The sequence below is a fragment of the Rhinolophus sinicus genome, chromosome 1, assembly GCF_057876585.1.
Source record: "Rhinolophus sinicus isolate RSI-liver-muscle chromosome 1, RSI-T2T, whole genome shotgun sequence".
NCBI lineage: Eukaryota > Metazoa > Chordata > Mammalia > Chiroptera > Rhinolophidae > Rhinolophus > Rhinolophus sinicus.
Window position 1 is genome coordinate 6,401,915 of NC_142501.1, and position 20,040 is coordinate 6,421,954.

Consider the following 20,040-nt stretch of genomic DNA (forward strand, 5'->3'; position numbering starts at 1 on the left):
TGTTTACCTGTTTGTTTTTCCCTCTATGTCCTGGCCTTGATCTATGGACAGTGGGGGCCCAGCAAGCTTGCACAGGAGTGACGTGCTGATAACCAGCATGGGACTACAGAGGGGAAAGACCTACCAAAGCTAGACACGACGCTGAGCAAACCTGACCAGGCTAATGAAAAGGAAATAAGAGGCAGCATGGGGCCCGCAGGCAGAGCCAGGACTCCTCGGAAGTGCAGGTGGACATGGCCAGGAAGCAGCAGGGGCCAGGGGCCAGGCCCACACAGGCTCCCATGCAGCTGGGGATCCTGTTGGTGTGGGTGGGACAACAATGGCTTTGCATGACAGTGGCTTCCCAGCAGCAAATGTTGAAACCTGACAAAGTGGAAAAACTATTTTTGGAGTCGTGCAGACCTGAGGCTTGAGAAGGATGCTCCAGGTAACACACTGGGGGGCACTGAGGGTCCCTGGTGATGTCCGTGCACTAAGGCCCTCATCGGCCTCCCACGACTCCTGGGATCGAGGCCAGCGTCCTCCGTGTGGCCTCTGAGGCCCTCTGCAGCCTCATCCCCCCAGCCCGCCCAGCCTCTCCTCACTCCGCAGCAAGCCTCACCACTGCCAGCCACAGGGCCCTGGCACACGTGCCCCCTGTCTGACACCCCGTCCCCACTCCATATCCCTTCACCCTTCAGAGCTCAGCTCCAGGTGCTGACCCGGTCACCTGAGCTTCCAAGGCCGTGGTACCTTACGAAGCAAACTGGAGAACGCCAACAGCCAGGCCCAAGAGCAGCTATTTAGAGGAGGGTTAGGGCCCAGGCAAAGGCAGATTCAAGACATTATTGATAAAACAATTGCCTGCCACATGTATAAGATGAATCTATTCTCTAGTCCTGTTGGTCTAAAGCAGGGTTCTCAACCAGTAGAGAGGTGTCCCCCACCCCACCCCACCCCAAAGGACATAGAGCAATGTCTGGAGACAGTTTTGCTTGTCCCAGCTGGTGGGGGGATGCTGTGGCATCTCGAGGGGACAGGCCAGGGATGCTGAGCAACACCCCACAAGGCACAGGGGGGCCCCCACAATAAGGACTTGCCCAGTGCCAGCTGCCCGTGGTTCCAAGGCAGCGAAGCCCTGCTCTCGGTCAGGCTGCGTTCCAGGCCGCAAGCTGGTCCCTAATGTGTGCTTGGACAGAGTCACCCAGGACCTTCCGCCTGGACAGCAGCTTCAGCCAGCGGTAACAAGGAGAAGTCACGCTCTTCCAAGAAGAGAGACAGAAACCGCAGCGGACCCCGCGGAACGGCAGGGAGCTGGGCCAGCACTTGGCTTCAGGTCGGCTGGGTTGGACGTGCCTTTGCATTTCTTCTCCTCAAGCTCTTGCTGGCCTGGCCTTGTCTAGAAACCACAACAGAGGGATAAACCGGGGCTTCCCTTTGAACCAGGGTTTGGAAATAAACGGAATGCTGCACGATTGCCTTCCAGACTCCTCAGTTCCCAAAACATGCTCTAAGGAAAATATGTCCAGGCTGTCACCTCATTAGTGCCAGACTCTGACGTGGCCCCAAGGAGGTGGGTGTAGGGCCTTTGACACTTGGCAGCTCCCACCTGGCAGGTCTCAGACTTGGGGGCAGCTCTGGCGTACACAGAGATGGGGTTGTATTCATCATGTTTCTTCTTCCCAGTATTTCCTGCTGCTTTGACATCTTGGGGCCTCGTGGACTAGAGAGACTGTCCCTCCCAGGGCTAATTCCCAAGACAGCTAACAACTGCCCTGTGAGGAACTTACTTGTGCAAACCAACCAGAGCCCACACTCCAGCCACCTCTGTTCCTGGGTCACGCAGTCCCAGCTGACATCCCCGGCCCTCATCACCCCAGAGCCAGATACAGACAACTCAGGGGCTCCGACACCCCAGAGCCACTGTAATCATTCAAATTAGCCCATCCTAAGCCTGCTTACCTGGCCTCACCTGTTCTTTCCCATGAAAACCATGAGAAAGGCTTCTGCCCAGACGTCCCCTCACTCCTCTGCCTCCTGCCCGGCTCTGGTGCTTCCCCGTGAGGCCCTGCCTGGCGTGGCGTTTCTCCCACCCCGGGCTCTGTGAGTGTCACAAACTGTCTTTCACAGGACTTGTCTCCTGATCTATCGGCCTCATCAGATCTAAACTATAATAAAACTTACAGTGTAAATCAGAGAGGAAGACATCCCCTTGCCGTTTCCTGGACACTTTTCTAAACATGACCTTGAGCTAAGAGGTCAGACTCTCAAATGCCACCCAGTGTGATGTTTGATTAAAAAGCCGTAACTATCATGCTCCTCTTTAGCCTCCCAAGGCCAATGCACACCACAGAAGCTCGACTATCTCATGAGAAGGAGTTGGTGGGACCCACGGTACCGAGTAGGGTATCTTCAGGGTGAAGGTTCATCAAGGCCGGGGACATCGGAGAGTTGATAGCATTTTTGCCTTCTTCCTGCAGGTCACTCACTGTCGAGCAGAAAGAAAAAGGAAAAAATGGTTAGTATAAATGGAATACCATGGTCTCACAAGTTGGCAGTGGAAACAAAGAGACATCAACTCCTGTTTTTGAAGCATTTAACAAACATTCCTAAATGGCTTGTCGCCCAGAAAAAGTCTGAGGGAAAAATAATCCGAACCAAGAACACGTTCTGTGATCCTTCCCCGTCACCCAAACTTCGCCATCCACGCAAGGCCCTGCCAGTCTGTTTTCACTGCTGTTTGGAATACGTGACCAAGACATGGAAGCTTCTGGAGGCTTCCAGAACTGCCCAAGGCTGCAGAGACAGACAAACCTTGGATCACAGCGACAAGGCCTGAAAAGGCGGGGCTCCCTCCCCTCCCCACCCCTCCCTGGATAGCTGAGTCCCAACACACACATAGGCAAGTCCAAAATGTGAAGCAGTGCCATCGTGGACGGCCTCATTCATGGGGACAGAATCCTGATGGTCTGATGACAGGTGACCCCCGGGGTCGGAAGCACTACAACATGCAACAGACTCTAACAAACCAGATCCAGAGGCTTTGAGTTGGAAACACCACGACCTCCTGGGTAGAGAGCACTTGTGTATGTGTTGGGGTGGACAGAGTACCGAACAGTCACACGGTCAGGAGGCAGCTGGAGGCACAGCATGGGTCCCGCGGTGGCAGAGAGGACCCCTCGCTCCCCGCACTACAGAGACCCTCCAGGAAAGCACCTGAGTCACACCCACCGGCAGCACCACCGGGGACTAATACCCTCACCGTCACACCGTGCTGCTACGTGCCATGATGGTCACTTCCAGACCCAGCTGCTCGTCAGAGTCCAGGCTCAGCCCTGAGATGGGACTGAAGGGTGCAGGGTGAGCCTGGGCACCTACAATGTTTTACAGCTCCAGTTGAGAACCACTGGGTGACATTCCCCAGTCACACGCCACAGACCCAGCCCTCTGCATCAGGGATCGCCAGTGACACGTGCCCAGTCCGGTTTGCCCAGGCCTTCTCCTCTTTGATGACTCTTCTTAGAAGTGAAACCCGATTTCCTCTTTCAATACCACAGTCACCTCAAACGTTTAACACCTCCAATTCTAGGTACCTGAAGTGACACGTGATGGTTGTACAACAATGTGAATGTACTTAATGCTACTGAACCGTATACTTAAAATGGGTTAAAACGGTAACTTTTATGTTATGTATATTTTACCGCAATTAAAAAGAAAGATAAAAGAAAAATACTGTTCCGGTCTGGAAGACAGCATTCGGTCTGAACCCCACCCCACAGAACAGGCCCCACACACGGCCATCTTGTTAGCCCCCAAATTCTTAGCTTAACTGTACAAGAAGCAGACAAATGTTAAATACCTTCACGAGTAAGAGATGAACACACAGATGGTCAAGACCCCTTCTGCCCCACTTCCCTAAAAACATTCCAAAGATCCCCATGGGTCTCCCAGGCCAGAGACCAAATTCCAGTAATTAATTTTACTAACGAACAAGTTACAAAGAAGATTTTACCAGCCAATAGCTTCCAAAGGCAGAAAAGGGAAGAAGGGAAAGGGTATTTTTTTCACAGTCCTCACTGACACGAGGTGTGACGTGACCTGGTGAAGCGGGTGTATGTAGAAGACCCTGGCCTCCTGGGTCCCATTTCCTGGGCCGACGTCACAGAAGGACAGAGGGGCCAGGGAGGTCCCTTCAGGTCAAGGTCATCTGTGATGCGTGTTTGCAGCCGAGGAAGAACATGGAGGGTCATACAGTTGGGCTTCAGGGTGCAGGTGAGCCAGGCAGGTGGATGACTAGAGTGAGCCCATCCTCCTCTGCAAAAGCCCCAGAGGTACCACACACGTCATCCACTCACCTGAACACGGACGGGTGCCAGAGCGACTGGTGGGAGGGGCGGAGCTGGGAGATGATAAAGAAATGCTCCCAGGCGACCCTACTGCCTTATCTCAAAAACAAAGAGATTGGGGAAAGGAGACAGCGAATGGCATTTTCAGAGCATAGAAATTGGGTCACATGAAAACAGAGCAATTTCCACACCGCCCTTGAACATCAAAGATAACAGTAAGCAGCGCCAGGGATTTCATGACCTTAATAAACGAGAAATGCTCTGTCAGACCCACCCAGGCTCTGGTTCAGCAGGACTTCCAAAGGGGCTTGTTATGCATAAAGTCTTGAAGGAAAAGGAGGACCCCGAGCCAGGAGGTGGGGGCAGCGGCAGGCAGAGCACAGATCCGGCAGCCAATGGTCATGAGCCCGGATCTGTGGTTACAGAGCCAGGGTTCAAATCTCACTTTGCCACATGCTGGTGTGTGGCTTAGAGCAAGTCCCTGCACCTTCCTAAGCCTCAGTGTCCCCATCTGTAACATTGGGGTGGCAGCAGTACCCTCCTCCAAGGGGGTTCTGAGGAATAAGTTGAGATGAGAGCACTCAGCTACTGGTTCAGATTACAAGTTCTGTGAAAGGGAGGTTCTGAGATGGGTGCAAACTGAGGAATGAGTGATGAAGAGGAGGGTGAGATCTCTCATCTCAGGGAGAAACATGGAAGGCTTCCTGGAGGAGGCAGCAATTGAATGTAGCCTTCAAAGACGCCAAGAATTCAGAAAAGGGACTTTGGGACTCTATGCAAAGCATATGGGGGACAGATCAGAGCCGGGGTTCTGGAAGCCCAACGTGGCGGCCACATCGATGCTGAACCACAGATGGCTCTCCGGGACTCTGCTTTGTTTCACGGCCTGGGTTTTCTCAGGGGTACTTGGCTGAGGAGTTTTCAGTCTAAATCTGGATATTATCGTCTGAGGGTCAGTTGATGACTGGAAGGAGGGGCTCTTCTGGAACCACAGCCTTTCCCCAAGGACCCCACTCTGAGTGTTTCGTGGCTTTCTATTAATCCCAGGAATGCTTTGGTTTTTAAAGTACTGGTCCATTTGCCAGGAAGGGAAACACTTCAAAGATGCAGAATCCCAGCTGTCCTGAGTCACGAAGATCAGGAAGGAGGTCTGGTGTGCACAATGGATGTGAGCGTTCAAAGGGACCGGGGCTCGATGTCATGGGGCAGGGATTAATTCTAAGTGTCTGCCATTGTTTTGGAATGAATGCTTTGTCCACACTAAACCCAACAGCCAACCCGAGGGAGCCGACTCAACGCAGTCCCACTGGGCCAGAGTTCACCTTCCAGTGGCGACACTGTGGCTGAGGACCACACAGTAGACATGGGGTTGGGGGACGCCAGGAGAGTCAGGGACAGAGAGGGAGGATGCAGTCCTGGTGAGAACAGATTGCCGAGGAAGAGCGTTGGATTGGATAAGTGCCCCTTTGGGGATGGCCACTCCGCACTCAGCCCAGGGTCTCAGAGTGGGATAGGCAGGCCACAGTCACCAGATCCTCGGAGTTTTCAAATAAAGTTGGAAATCTGGGATTTAGTGTGGAATCTCCCAGTTTATACATATGAGCAAATAATTCAAATTCTGTTTGCCAGCCAGGGACAACCGTATGCCCCGGCTAACAGTAAATGTCCCCCCCATATTCCTGCCTGTCAGTGGGAACGAGGGAGAGGACCACTAACGTTTCCTGAGCACGTACTATATGCCAGACACCTTCCATGCTGTTCACTCATCTCATCTCCTACCCACTTTGTGAGGGAGTGACTCGGTCCTGGTTGGGCCAGCATCTGTTAGAGGTGAAGGCACCTCATGTCTGGAGTCAAGACTGAGCCTGGTTCTACCTGGTCTTGCCCTTCACACTCATTCCTACCCACCTTCAAGCCTCAGTTTACTGACTACCTCCTCCAGGAAGCCCTCCTGGGTGTTGCACATCCACTCCAGGCTCCTCTCTGTCCCACTCGAGTCACACAACCCTGTAACTATCTTTTTCCTGGACCACCTGCCCACAATAGGGCTAACTCAGCTCCTGCACATAGTGGGTCTTTAAGTAGATTTGAACAGCAGCACAATAAAGGGCTTAGAACACTGGAGCCAGTCTGCCAGTTTCAGATCCCGGCTCAGCCACTGATGAGCTGCGTGATCCTGGGCATGCTACTTAATTGCTCCGTGCCTCAGTTTCCATGTGTGAAATGGGGCCTGATCTACCCCAAAGAGAGATGACGAAGATAAAATGAGATGAGCATGTAGACCAACCACTGGCATGCAGTAAGCACTTAATAAATGCTGGCTTCCAGCATCTGTTTGCTGCATGAACACCACCAGAGCCCATTGTCCTTCCATCTCTCCACCCAAAGATGGGGCAAAGTGGAAAGAAAGAAAACCCCCCATCCTGACTGGAATTACAAAAACATAAGAAGGAAGAAAAAGACTTGAAAACTGAAGGCTGGCCCCTTGAAAGCATCACCTAAGGAGCTGCCATCGAAACCCCAGGCCAAACACAAGGGTTCCCTCTTTGATTTCTTTATTTTTAATCTTTTCCTTTGTATGTGTTTCTTTCTTTTTTAATTTTTTTTATACCTAGGTTCTTTCCCCAAAAAAAGGTTTTAGGCAGGTTTGTGCTCCATGTTGACATTATTAGGAAAAATACAACTTTGAAAGCAGGCTGGCTGACTGAGCAGGGTTACCGCAGCGGAAGTACAAATCTGAAAACACAAAGGTTTCTCGGCTTCTCCCTCCACGAGGGGTGCCGGGGTGGGGTGGGGTGGTGGGATAGCAATGCACCCCCTGCAAAGATGGGGAGCAGAGAGCTCACGCGGCAGGGGGGTCACCTGCTGGGGGTTCGGCAAGGATGAAAAGGCCTTGTGGGGGATGGAGGCTGCAGCTGTGACAACTCCATTTCCTGACATTTTTCTAAGTGTGTCATTTCAACACAACAGAGACGCTTTCACATCTCGGGGGCTTTTACAGCATATATACATGTCCTGGTTTTCACAGAGAACAAAAGATCAGGGGAGAATTTTCAGCAGCCCAACTGAGTAAGGATCAAAGAGAAAACACCAACAAAAAAGTGGTGCTCTTCCCCCACCCACATCGAAAAGGACTTGGAAATGGCTGGAAAGCTGCCTCAATTTAGGACACTTAACCAGCCCTTTTCCAGACAGACCCACTCTAGTTACAACTGATCCTTCTCAAGACACTGAGTGGTCCTCAGAGTCGGGAGGGAAAATAAAGATGGATACAGAATGGAGACTCGCCGTCAGCTCCCCACACCCAGTCCCTTCCCCGGCTGGGGAGGGCAATCAGGGACTGACTTCTGTGTGTTTCCGTAGAAACCCCATGAAATCGTTCTTAAATGGGGCTTCCCGGGCCTCCGCCAAGTGAGAGTTTCCTATGAATTCTCCAACTTCCATCTGCGCTCAGAGGGGTGGCTTCTTTGCAGAAGTTGTAATGTATCAGAATAATTACATTCATCAGCCATGAAGGTCTTCTTAACAGAGCGGATCTTCTAAAAATGAATCAAACTGTACTTCATGGGAAGCTCTCACAGCTCAGTGGAATTTACATAAGGCCCAAAGAAAACCTCAACCAGAACTGTGATGACACCCATAGACCCGACAGCTGGGGGGATGATGCAGTAGGACAACCCTTTCTGACATCAAAGATAAGCTGGTCAGAACCATCTACCGATCAGAATTCAAAGGGGTGAGTGATTTCTGGTCTGTCATGCTTGTAAAGGCCTTGAAACGTGGAACCCGGCCTTCCCCGGGGGTTATGAACTCTGGATTCGATTGAACCAAGAGTCTCAGGGTTACGACGGATGGATGACAGTGTCCTGCCCAGGGTAGAGGCAGTGAGGACTAACACCCTGGGAGAGTGCAGCTGGCCTCCCTGACCCAGATATGGGAAAAGAACAAAATTCCTTTCACCCATCCATGTAGCAAAACGTCAAAGAAAGAGCCTCCTACGCTTTGGAGTGTCTGATCTGGTCTGTTTGTACTGAGAACTGGATTCTGGCCTTGTCACACAGGCTGCAGGCCCACCGTAAGGAGCTGGGTGTGTTTACATACGGTGAATTTGCGGTCATTTCCCAGCTCGGGGTGGGTTCCTGAGCTACGCAGACAAGTTCACAGGAATAAGAAAGCACAGTGACTGCGGCCCAAACCACAGGGCCGCTCAGCGCAAACTCCTGACTTAACGCGGTTTGCTCTACTAAGGCATGAGGTCCCATCCCATTTCTTTTCTTTTTTTTTTAAAGTTTTTTATTTATTTTAAGTGTGTTTTTCCAGGACCCATCAGCTCCAAGTCAAGTAGTTGTTTCAATCTAATTGTGGAGGGTGCAGCTCACAGTGGCCCATGCGGGGATCGAACCGGCAACCTTGTTGTTAAGAGCACCGCATGCTAACCAACTGAGCTAACTGCCCCCATCCCATTTCTTGAGACAGAAGACGTTTAGAGGCTAAAATAAACATGTAAGCATTTCAATAAGGCGAAATCTACAGGAGGTCAACAGGCATTACTGACCCCAGGATAAGAGCTCGCAGCTGCCAAGTCCCAGATTTAAACAGCCTGCGGATTTAACAGACATTTGCTCAAAGGTCAGTAGGGGCTGCCCGGGCTGGGAGCGGCTGGTGCAGGCAGCAGACATGGGGAAGGATGAGTGCAGCAGCCCCACCTAGCACCTGGCACCGAGGAGGCTTTCAAGGAACAAATGTAGAGTTAATTAAGTGAGTCCATATCAAGGTGTAGAGCTTCAAAAGCAGGTTTCAAAACTATAGGCATGATATTTATCTAAAAAGTATAGTCAGAAAACTCAAAACTATCTATTTTTGTGCGTGCACGTTTCAATTCACAGAAAAAGGAATGAAAGCATACGCTCCAAAGTGAGACTAGCATTACCTCTGGAAGGCACGAGTGACAGGAGCAGGAAACTGGGGGAGGCTTTGCCACAACTGTGTTCATAGGTTACTTGTGACATAAGAATTAGGTTAAAAGAATAGACAACAAACAGATGCTCTGACAGGGGTATGTGCAGGGCACTGCAGGGGGTTGGGGGCAGAGGAGGTGGCAGCCAATTCTACAGGGAAGGGGACCAAGAGCAGAGAGGAGGACAGACTGCCTGCCCGTGGGGCCAGTCGAGGCACTCTGTCCGGAGGCACGGAGAGGTTTCTAGAGACAGAGAGGCAGGACTCCAAACCCAGGTGCCGAGCTGCCCGAGCCTGCATGGGCCCCCTTCACCTGCTTAGGCGAAGCCTGGGCCTGGAGGCCTCTGACCGTGGGCTTCCTTGCAGGGGGGCCGGCAGGGGGAAAGCCCTGTCTGTGTGCTGCAGATGCCCCTGAGTAAGTCACAGAGGGTCACCTGGCCCACGCCCTTTGTGTGTGGGCAAGAGAGAAGCAGTAGTTTTGGGGTGGAGTAACTGATCTCCCCCAGGCAGTTCCGCCATCACCTCCAGTCTCAGGAAAGCACCGTCTGCTGGACGCCAGGGCATCCACACAGCTTGGAACCTCGGAGTCACCTTCTGCAGGACCATCTACTTGCTCCTCTGTGCTTCTGCTGACCAGATCAGTGCACAGCGCCTGTCTTGGGTGATGGTGGGCACGCACAGAGCTGCCTGGGAAAGGTGTGCGAGGGGAGCTGGGGGGCCTTCATCTTCAGGGAACCCAGCCCTGGGGACCTGCAGGATGAAAAAGGCTGCGCCCTGAGACAACACCTGTGAATGACCCCGTCACCAGCGTCACCAGTGGATGTTCCTGCCATCTCTGCCCTCCCCACCCCCCTTCAACAGCCAGAGTCTGCCCCGGAGCCTTCGCTAATCCTTTACCCTCCTAAGCACTTGGCCCTGGTGCCCAGACTCCAATGCACTCAGGACCCCCTGGGCTAACGAGCGGATTCGTACCCAGCAGGTCTGGGCAAGGTCCAAGCCTCGGCCGCTAACCAGCTCCCGGGTGGTGCTGCTGGCGGCGGTGCATGGACCACACCTGGAAGAGCAAGAACTAGGACAGTACCACGCCCTGCCTGCCGGTGACAGACTCTCTTAGAGATGAGCACAGGGCCCACATTTCAGAAACTTCCTACCTGGCCAGCAGCTGACAGCCCTGGGTTTTCAAGGAAGGAGATTTACTGGGTACCCACCTCACATATGCTGCCACGCTAAGCTCCCACTACAGACGAGGTCTCTAAAAGACGGACTACACACGAGCTGGCCCAGCTGCTTAGGAATGGATCCGACCCACCCAAGGCCACTTAACCTCCCAGCCTTCAGTAGGATCAAAGAGAAGCACAGACCATTTCCTGCCTGTGGGGAGGACCCAGAATTTCATTCTCCCTCTGTGGATCCCTGTTATTGACCTTGAGCCAAATGCAGAGCTGCCTGTCTCAGCAGCAACGATGAAGGCATTCACGTGCCACCTGGCTTCTCCCAGACCCTCTCTTTCACAGGGCTGGCTCCCACACTCCAACAAGATGGGTTCAACCGTCGAAATGTCTCTGGGAGGCCGGGGGGTTCGGGGGGCTCCTGGCAGCACTGCCAGCCTCAGGGCACACCGTGAGCAATCTAGAGGGAGAGAGCCCAGGGAGGGAACGAAGCAAAACCACTGCAGGTGATAACCTGACTCTGGGACCAGGTCAGAAAGCGAAAGGTCCCAACACATATGCAAGTACAAAGAACATGGAGGAAGGGCCAAGAGGCTGAACCCAGGTGCACCCTCTGTAGACCTTGCATCTCATGTCTTGTCACTGGGGAGGGCCTAGTGTGGGGTGGGGTCCTCTCACCAGGATGGCCCCCTTGGCCTCTCTCCACCCCAACACACCTCTCCTCTTCTGCCGGTGACTTTCCTGGACTCTACTATTTCTCCTCCCCAGCATCCATTCACCCTTCCGGTCAAACAGGACCCAGCCTTCCCTTAGGGGAAACCAGCCCCTCCAGCCACCATTCTCAGACCTTATATTCCAGGCAGGGCCCTGCCCCCAGCCCCGGGGTAGAACAGGTAACCCAGACCTGAGCCAATGGGCACATTGCACTCCCCAGAACACAGTTCTCAAGTCAAGGATGGGCTCACCCGAATTAGAGTCAACAGCTACAAGGAGAGGTTACTAGGAATGCAGAATGAGACAAGCACTCTTTCCCACTGGTTTTGACCCAGAAAGGATGCAGGTGGAAGCTGCCTCTTCCTCCTACACCACACAGAACCTGGAAATGATGGCACTGGGTCAACAGAGCAGAGAGAACACAGTCTAGTGAAATCGTCTGTGTGCTGGATCAAGCCTTACCTGAGGCAGACCCCACCTGGACCTGTCTGTCAAATGCACCCTTGAACTCCATTTTGCTCCTAATCCACTTTGAGTTGGGTCTTCTGTCATTTCCAAACTGAGTCCTGTCTGATACAGCAGCCCTTCCAACAAAGCTGACCCCATCACTCCCAGGTAGAGCGCGCCCAGGGCTCCCACAGGCTCCAGGGTAAAACCCAAAGCCTTTCACAGTGGTACCCAAAGACTCTTGATGAGCGGACCCCTCCTCTCATGGACCCAGCTGCAGCCCCGCACTTCTTCACATACCTTCTAAAGAGGTCATTCCAGACCACTCGTGTCTGTCACACCTTTGCCCCAACCGTCCCCACTGCCTGAAATGCCCTTCACTTTATATCTAGCTAACTCCACCCCGTCCCCCAGATTCATCAGGAAAGCGTTCTCTGTACATCCAGCCCCCAGGCAGAATTAGGGCCACTCCTCTGGGTTCCCACAGCTCCCCGTGCACGTCACAACGACAAGCCCTTATCCCCCATCAGGTAGTTGTGGGGTGTGCCTAACTCCCTGCCCCCGAGGAGTGCAGAGGGGCCAGGTGCTGTTCATGACCTCGTATCCTGCACAAACTCTGGCCGGTGACCAGCATTCAATCCATGGAACGAATGAATAAATGACTATAAATGTGTTTACACAGACAAAATAGAGCTGCATAGAGAATTCAGGTAAGAGACATAAAGTCACAAGAACTGGGAACAGGCTATTCTTGCCAAACATCCCACCCCCAGCCACTTAATTGGGTGGGGAAAGAGGTTCCACGAAACCTTCCATTAGCCTGGCAGTCATGAGTCACCAAGAACCCAATTGCTGCAACGTGGCCGTGCGGAGGGTGGGGACTCACGAGGAGGCATTTGGCTCTGCAATTAGGGACTTGATGGGACATGCTGCCCCAGGAGCCACATTCAAACCTCGCCTGCTGGGGCGCACATTCACACAGCCACCTGCTGCAGGCAGAGAGGCCACCCACCCATTTCTGGGAAAAAACGTCTTCTGAATACCCAAAGGTGCTTAGGTATAAACACAAAACACTGGTGCGCAGAAGCCGACGTCAAACAGATAGTTCCCTGCGCCCAGGATCAGTCCTCTTCCCCTTCGCCCGGGGTGACCAGAAAATGTGAGAACCACAGGAAAACGAAAGGTCTGTGGGAAGGAGAATAGGAAGACAGACTCCCAGTGAGCGCGGAATGTCAGGTTCACCACATAAACCGCCTGGCGAGCAGAAACCAGGACACGGGAGAAGCTTGGGCTTCGCTCTCACAAAGGATGACTGATCTCTTAGGGACAAGCGCTGGTTTGGTTGGTTTTTCAGGCAGAAAGCAAGTGGGTCAGCTTATTCAAGTCCTGCGAGCACAGCAGGTGGAATCCTTGGGGCCAAAACGATGCTTCGACCCACAGAAGGCCAGGGGACATGCGCTAGCCTCTGTGGCTCCAGGCTCCCGCCCTTTGGCCCTTCCAGACACCTCCCAGTGTCTCAAGGCTTTGTCCCAGAACACAAGCCCGTCGGGTCGCTCCACCACCCACCGACCGTCCCAGGCCTCACTGTCTCCCCAAAGTCCAGACCCCTCCCCATGGCACCCGCCCCACCATCCACTGAGGGAGGAGTCTGCCCCCCACGCCTTGCTCAGGCTCTGCCCCCTCCAACAGCATCACATCCAGCAGCTGTGCCAGGTGGCCCAACACGCTGCACTTTCAAAGTCCGCTACAAACGTCCTCTCATTCATGCTCTGTTCAGAAGGCATCTGTCATTCCTCCGAATCCCCCAGGCCCAGCGTCGGTGCTGGTGTTCACAGAATAGTGGGGCGGGTGGAGGCTTTGGGGGTTCATCACAGACTGGCCATGTGACCTTGGGCGTATGCTTTAATTCCTTCCATCTTTTACCGTCTCTCCACTGCGGGCAGTTGGGGGGAGGGGATAATAACCAGACCTCATCCTGAGGTTGTCATGACAACTAATTTAACAAGATGGTGTGCATGAGAGCTGAATTAGTCAGCTGAGCGATAATGTTGGGTCTGTCCTCCCCTTCTCGCGCTGTCACAGCACCTGCTCTGGGTTACCGAGCGCACTTAGCATCATACAGAGCAATCCGTTCAACAAGTTCACCCAGCGAACCACACAAGGGTGCCAGGTCTGGCCGTGAACTCACAGACAGCCCGACTGCCCAGAGTTTACTATCTTGGAGGCTGTGTGGATATCTCACTGCTGGATGATAAACTCCTAGAGGGCAGAGGTCAAATCCAAGCACCCCTGAGCCCCAGGGAGGGCCCAGCACACAGAGGAGACCCCACAAATGTGTGCTGGCCCACATGAGACAGAAAAAGACCAAATTCTGAAAGCCTCAGTTATCTGCCAGCTTCGAGGCGTGGAACGGCCACAGCAAGTAACTGTTCAGATGACTTGAGGGGCCACGTACCCCCAGGTCACCAATCCTCAAAGAATCCAGACATTGAAATATCCACTTCACTGTAAAGCACGCATGATCTAATCTCGAAGATTCTGAATTTACTGCTCAGGCATCACCACGACATCTTTACACAGTCGCTGAGCATTGAAAACAAACACTAATTAGACTGAATCATAACAGAACGTCAACTCTACAGAAAGCATCGGGATGGCAATCGGGCAGTGCCAGCAATACAGCTCGACCCCCACGCCAGCTCTGAAACATGCAAAGTGCCTCCCAAAGTCCACTAGCAGCGAGCCAGGGCCAGCTGCCATCAACAGTGACGGGTGACCAGGAGAAGAAAGCCGCAGAGCCTGTGGAGGCTCAGAAATACTGAGCAAGTGACTCAAGTGAAATTAAAATGCAGCAGCACATCAGAGGCAATGGCCAGCCCAGCAGGCCCATCCGGCAAGTGTGCCCATCTGAGCAGGTGTAAGACGCTGGTTTCCCAAGGGACCACGAGCTCTGCCACCATTTAGTGTGCGTTCTTTGGCAGCTCTCGGGCACATGTTCAACTATCTCCACTCCTATGGTGAACAGCTGGAGCCACATCCCTGAAGCCAGCTTCCCCTGACCCCCAAAAGGGCCATCCTGTTTTGCTTCCCGTTTTCTCCATCCCCCCCTTAGCTCAAGGGCCTGGCCACCAGTCCATCCTGGCCAAACTCACGCTAATCTGATGGCAGATCCTCTGAGGGCAGATCCTCTGTTTCCCTGATTTGGGGGATGGTGCATTTGTCACCTTTCTACAAATCAATGGTGCTGGTGATTTGCGAGGATGTGAAAGAGATTTCAATCAGTGGCCATGAAAATCTGTCAGTAGTTAGTGATAAGGGGGAAAAGGGGCTAGGGGACACAGCGGGTGGGGCAGGAGGTGAAACCCCTGAGAAACTCAGAATTACCCCCAAAGGGACGCTGACATCTCCCCTTGCGCTTGGTGGCGTAGTCACTGCCCCTCGGGCTGTCCCCCAAGGCAGGAGGCGGTAACAACATCCGAAATCTGCTGATCATTCCCCGCAGGAGGACGAGCCCAGTGAGGTTAACACACTGTGAGAGCTTGTTTAATAAAGAGAAGGCAGAACTGCTGGTGGAAAGAATGAGCCTGGAGAAGCAAGTTCCACTGGTCCCTGTGATGCAAACCTACATTAATTAATCTGATCAGTAACACCCCATCGTACCCAGGGAAGTCCAGATTGTGCTCTGCTGAGAAGATAAGAAGATTAAATCATTAAGTCATTAAAAAGAAAGGAAAAAAAAATTAAAAAGACTACATGCACCAGCTACAGAAATGCTCAGTTTGGAGAGAACGTGGGAAGAGGCGTGCAGAAAATGCCGGAAGGACGGTGCCCTCTAGTGGCCCATCTTTACCTGTACAAGTGAGACAAGACAACCTGCATAGGTTTGTTTCATCTAAAGAGTCCACCTGGCTGGGCAGATGGGCACCTTCCAAAAAGCACGTGGCTCTTTGGGGGGGGGGGGGGTCCCGGTGCTGGCGGTTCTGTTACCAGCTGAGACACTTAAGGACCTCAGGTGGCATTTCTGCTGGCCTGCGCAGGCACAGACAGCTCCGCCCGTCCTGAATGGAGCAGCACTCAGGCAACAAAGGTGAAAGACTTTCACAACCCACGGGGTTCCCGAAGGTGGGGCCTTTTGGAGGGAAAGCCCCAAAGGGATGTCTGGGAGCCAGAGATGTGTGGAGAGTTCCTCCCCGCCATCCCAAATGAAGTCAGGTTCCCACGGCTCCCTGTTTAGTTTTGTTCCTTTCAAGCATTATCACAGGTTGAGGCACGTGCGTGCATATATGTTACAGGATTCACGTCCGTGGCACTCTGTAGGGGCACATGCTCAGCCTAACCCATCTCCTCAGCACAGGGCCTGGTCCAGAGGAGGCACTGAATGACACTTGGTGAGTTAATGGTGAACGAACGAATGACGTTTCAGGACGCCACCATTCCTCTCTGATATTTGTCTTTGGGACTCATAGGAGCTATTTTCTACCCTTTCTCTTAGGGTCTCTACGGCATGCTGGATAATGTCCCCCTGTCCCTTAAAATGTCCATGTCCTAATCCAGGGAATCTGTGCCCTTCCAAGGCAAAAGGGACTTTGCAATGTGATTAAGTTAAGAGCCTTGATTGAGATGGGAAGTTATCTGGGATTAGCCAGTGGGCCTAACGTCATCCTTACAAAATGGACGCAGACACATCAGAGAGAGAAAAAGGCAATGCGACAATGACAACAGAAAGACTGAAAGATGTAACGCTGTGGGTTTTGAAGATGGAGGAAGGGGCCCTCAGCCAAGGAATGTGGGCCCCCTTCTAGAAGCTGGAAAAGTCAAGGAAATGGATTCTCCCCGAGAGCCTCCGGAAAGAATTGGCCGTGCCCACACCTGGATTTTAGGACTGCTGCCCTCCAGGACGCTAAGATAAGGTGTGTTGTTTCAGGCACTAAAGCTACGGTTACAGGCCACGGGAAACTAATACAACCTCAAGACAGCCGCAGCGACTCCCTGTCGTCTCAAAAGGCCCGGAACATTCCTTAGCCGCACCTGTTTCCCTGAGCACCTACCCTGCACCAGCCACCACGTGAAACTCCGTGACACAACTGTTATTGAAACAGGCATGGCTTCGGTTACGCGAGCAGAACAAACACAAAACATGCACGAGGGATGAATTCAACCAATACAATGTATAAAATCCCAACTGTCCCCAAGTGTCGCAGGTCACTCTCACACGACAATGACGCCCGAGGAGCTTGGCTTCTAAGGGTAAGTCCACTAAAATGTACAATATTATATGTAAAAAGAGCAAGATGGCCTCACGGTCAGCAAGAGCTGAAGTCGTGTCTCCAGCGGGGGCTTCTCAGAGCCTCGGGCGGGCAGACTACGTGGGGGTCACACCACCCACCCCCTCCCCCGCCCTCCTCGGCCTGGCACCTGAATGGGCTCACGCACAGGAGCCCGGGGTGTGCTAACCGCTTGACCTTCCGGCCACAGCTGTGCCCAAAACCTCTCCAGGGTCCTAAACTTTTGTCCCCAAAACACGTGACGTGGATGTCTTCTCCATCCTATCACTGTCCTTCCAGGGGTGGGCCCAACAGGTCCTCAGGGAGCAGCCCGGCCATTGTCAAATTCGTGCAAGGATTAGAAGTACAGGAGGACCTTAGTTTTTGAATGTCTTCGTTAACGGACATTTTGGTTTACGAATGCTATAAGCTTTATGGATCTATGGTTTCGTTAGATAGTAAAATTCAAGCTAAGTTTGCAGTTTTAAGGGTTGATTCTAAAGGTCTGGAATGGATTAATCCATTTGCATTACTTCCTATGGGGAAACCGTGCCTCGGTTTTCGAACGTTTCAGAACTCGAACGGTCTTCCGGAACGGATTACGTTTGAAAACCGAGGTACCACTGTAGCTCTTTCTCAAGGTCATTATTCAAGTCACTAAAAACAGTACATCCCAGCACAGACATCAGTGGTGGCCGGGCCTGTGGTTCCAGGCGGGCCCGTCTACAGTACACCCGGTACCAGGAATACGAGCAAGGTGAACAGGCAGAGCGCAGAGGTTTTCAGGGCAGTGACAGTGCTCTGTGTGACACTGTGACGGTGGATTCACGTTTGTCCAAAGCCACAGAATGCACAACACCAAGAGTGAACCCTAATGGACGCGAGGGACTCTGCGTGATGACAGCCTGTCAGTGGTCACCGATTGATAAAAAGGAGCCACTCTGGCGGGGGACAATGACAGTGGGAGGCTGTGTGGGGGCCCGGGGGACGTGGGCAGTCTCTGAGCCTCCCCTCAGCACTGCTGTGAACCTAGTATGCTCTAAAACGCAGAGTCTTTATTTTTTAAATAGACTTTAAATAGAACAGGGGTCCCCTTCCGGGTCACGGGGTGTGTAGGTGTGCTGGTATGTGCGTGTGTGTGCATGTGCGTGTTCCAGACAGATCCCAGGCACCCATGTCCCCAGGGCCAGGGCAGAAAGGTAGGTGGTTGCCAGTGACCTTCTCTTCCCTTGCTGTCCCACTCCTGGGGGGCGGGGCCTGAGGACGCGTATCCGGGGCGGCAGCCTCCTCCTGGCTCAGTGGTTCTCTGCCAGGGACAACTCTGCCCTCCAGGGGACGTGTGCCAGTGTCGGGAGAAAGTCTTGGTTGTCACAACTAGAGACAGAAGTTGCTCCTGGCATCTACATCTGGAATATGGCTCAACACCCTGCAGGGCCCAGGACGGCCCCACCTCATAGGGTCGTCATGTGGCTTAAACGCCATCCAAGCTGTCCGGTGCTCTGCAAACTATAAGTGCTAAGTTCACGTGCAGTGTGGGCACCCTTCAGCCTCCAGGACTAAGGTGGGCAGGGCCCTGGCCTCCAGACCCTTCAGGAGAAAGGGGCCGGCTGCCACCTAGCCCCCCCACCTCCAGCCCCCAGGGAGTCTCCTTGGCATAGAGGGACAGCCAGGACTCCTCTGTCCCTCTGCTTTCTCACCCAGTTTGGACATGAAGTGGGGGCCCGAAGGCAGAAGTAACTGTGCAGCTGCATCCAATCCATCCATCTTTGTTATCATGCTGTGTGCCTGGCACAGGGCCGTACTCTAATTGCCCACACACCCACGCGGCCCGGCCAGGGCTGCAGCAGGCAGCTGAGAGGGCATGGGGAAGAGATGGTGAGTAATGCCCATTGCTCTCTCATCCCTCCCCACTTCCTCCATCGGAGACAAGGTGCTAGCAAGCCAGCATCAGCCTGCCCTGTCCTCGCTCTCTGGGGCTCCAAGAAGCTCAGCCACTTGCCTGAAGCCCTGGCCTCCCATCTCTGGTTGTGCTGGCAACCGGGCACCCTCCTTCCCCAAGGAAGTCAGTGGCCTCCAGCAGGGTGAGTGCTCTGGGCACTGGTGACAGCTCTGGGGGCCAGGCAGGGACGGCCAGACCAGCCAAGTGTGCTGCCAACATTCTGTGTGGCCGGACAGCTGCTCCTCGGAGGCTGCTGTGACCCTAGCCCCGGGTCACAGTCCCCAGGGACCTTCAGCTCTGCTCACCGAGGCAGCTGTGTGGGCAACAGGATGGATCGTGGGCCCAAAACATTGGGGTTTATTCCAACGCAGCCAGGCTTGTTTCTGTCCAATTGCAGAAGACACGTCCTGGCTTTAGGGGACCGGCCCCTTCTCATGCTCCCAGAGAACCCTTCCAGGACACACACCTCAAAGTCCCCTGGGTGACTAGGACAGCACCCCTTCCTTCGTGCCCTGAAGCCATCCCACTCTGTTATTATTTTACATTTTAAATAACTGTTTGTCTCCAGCTTGAACAGATACTCCCTGAGTACAGGGTCCTTTCTCTGTACCTGCAAAGCCCAGCACAGGGCATGGCACACAGTAGGCACTCAACAGAATGACGGAGTGAAATGGGCATCATAACTACACCTCTGGGTCATGGATTCAATAAGAGAACATGTGAAATGGCCAACCCCAGGGTCAACCGGACAGAGGAGGCCCTCAACAAACGCTTGTCAAATAAGCTTTGTGGGCCTACTACGTGCGGCTGGTCACCTGCAGGTCTGGAGGGGAAGGAGCCGGGTGATCACCCCACAGCCTGCTGGGGCCACCTGCTTCCTCCTTTCAGAGAGAGACCCCCCCACACACAGGCCTCCTCTGTGCCTTCTATAAGCAACGAATGTGTCTCTTCAAGTGTATCCCAAATTTCAAAGGCCGATCCTGCCTCCCCAGCTGCACAGAAACATGCGCGTTTGGAGAAAATACCTGAAAGGCCACATTTCACATTGGGTCCCCTTTATTTATAGTTGCTGTTTGAGAGGTTTAAGGGTCGGGGGTGGGGGAAAATAGGTATAGCTAGACTAATTCACTTTTAACTTTAAATTTCCTCCACATAGTAAAAGAAGTCAGGCTTTTCATATGCATTTTATCATATAACCCTGATGAGATTTGCCTCAGTTTGCATCT

The 20,040-nt window shown here is 53.1% G+C and overlaps 1 protein-coding gene across 2 annotated transcripts in view; it reads right to left on the minus strand.

The window, feature by feature from the left end:
- The window catches only part of PARVB (parvin beta), a 90,674-nt gene that overhangs the window by 40,289 nt on the left and 30,345 nt on the right, over window positions 1–20,040 (minus strand). For both annotated transcript variants that reach the window (XM_074326524.2, XM_074326522.2), the window contains exon 2: window positions 2,378–2,467. In XM_074326524.2, coding sequence (XP_074182625.2) covers window positions 2,378–2,467 — 90 coding nt within the window. The remainder of the gene's footprint in view (window positions 1–2,377; window positions 2,468–20,040) is intronic.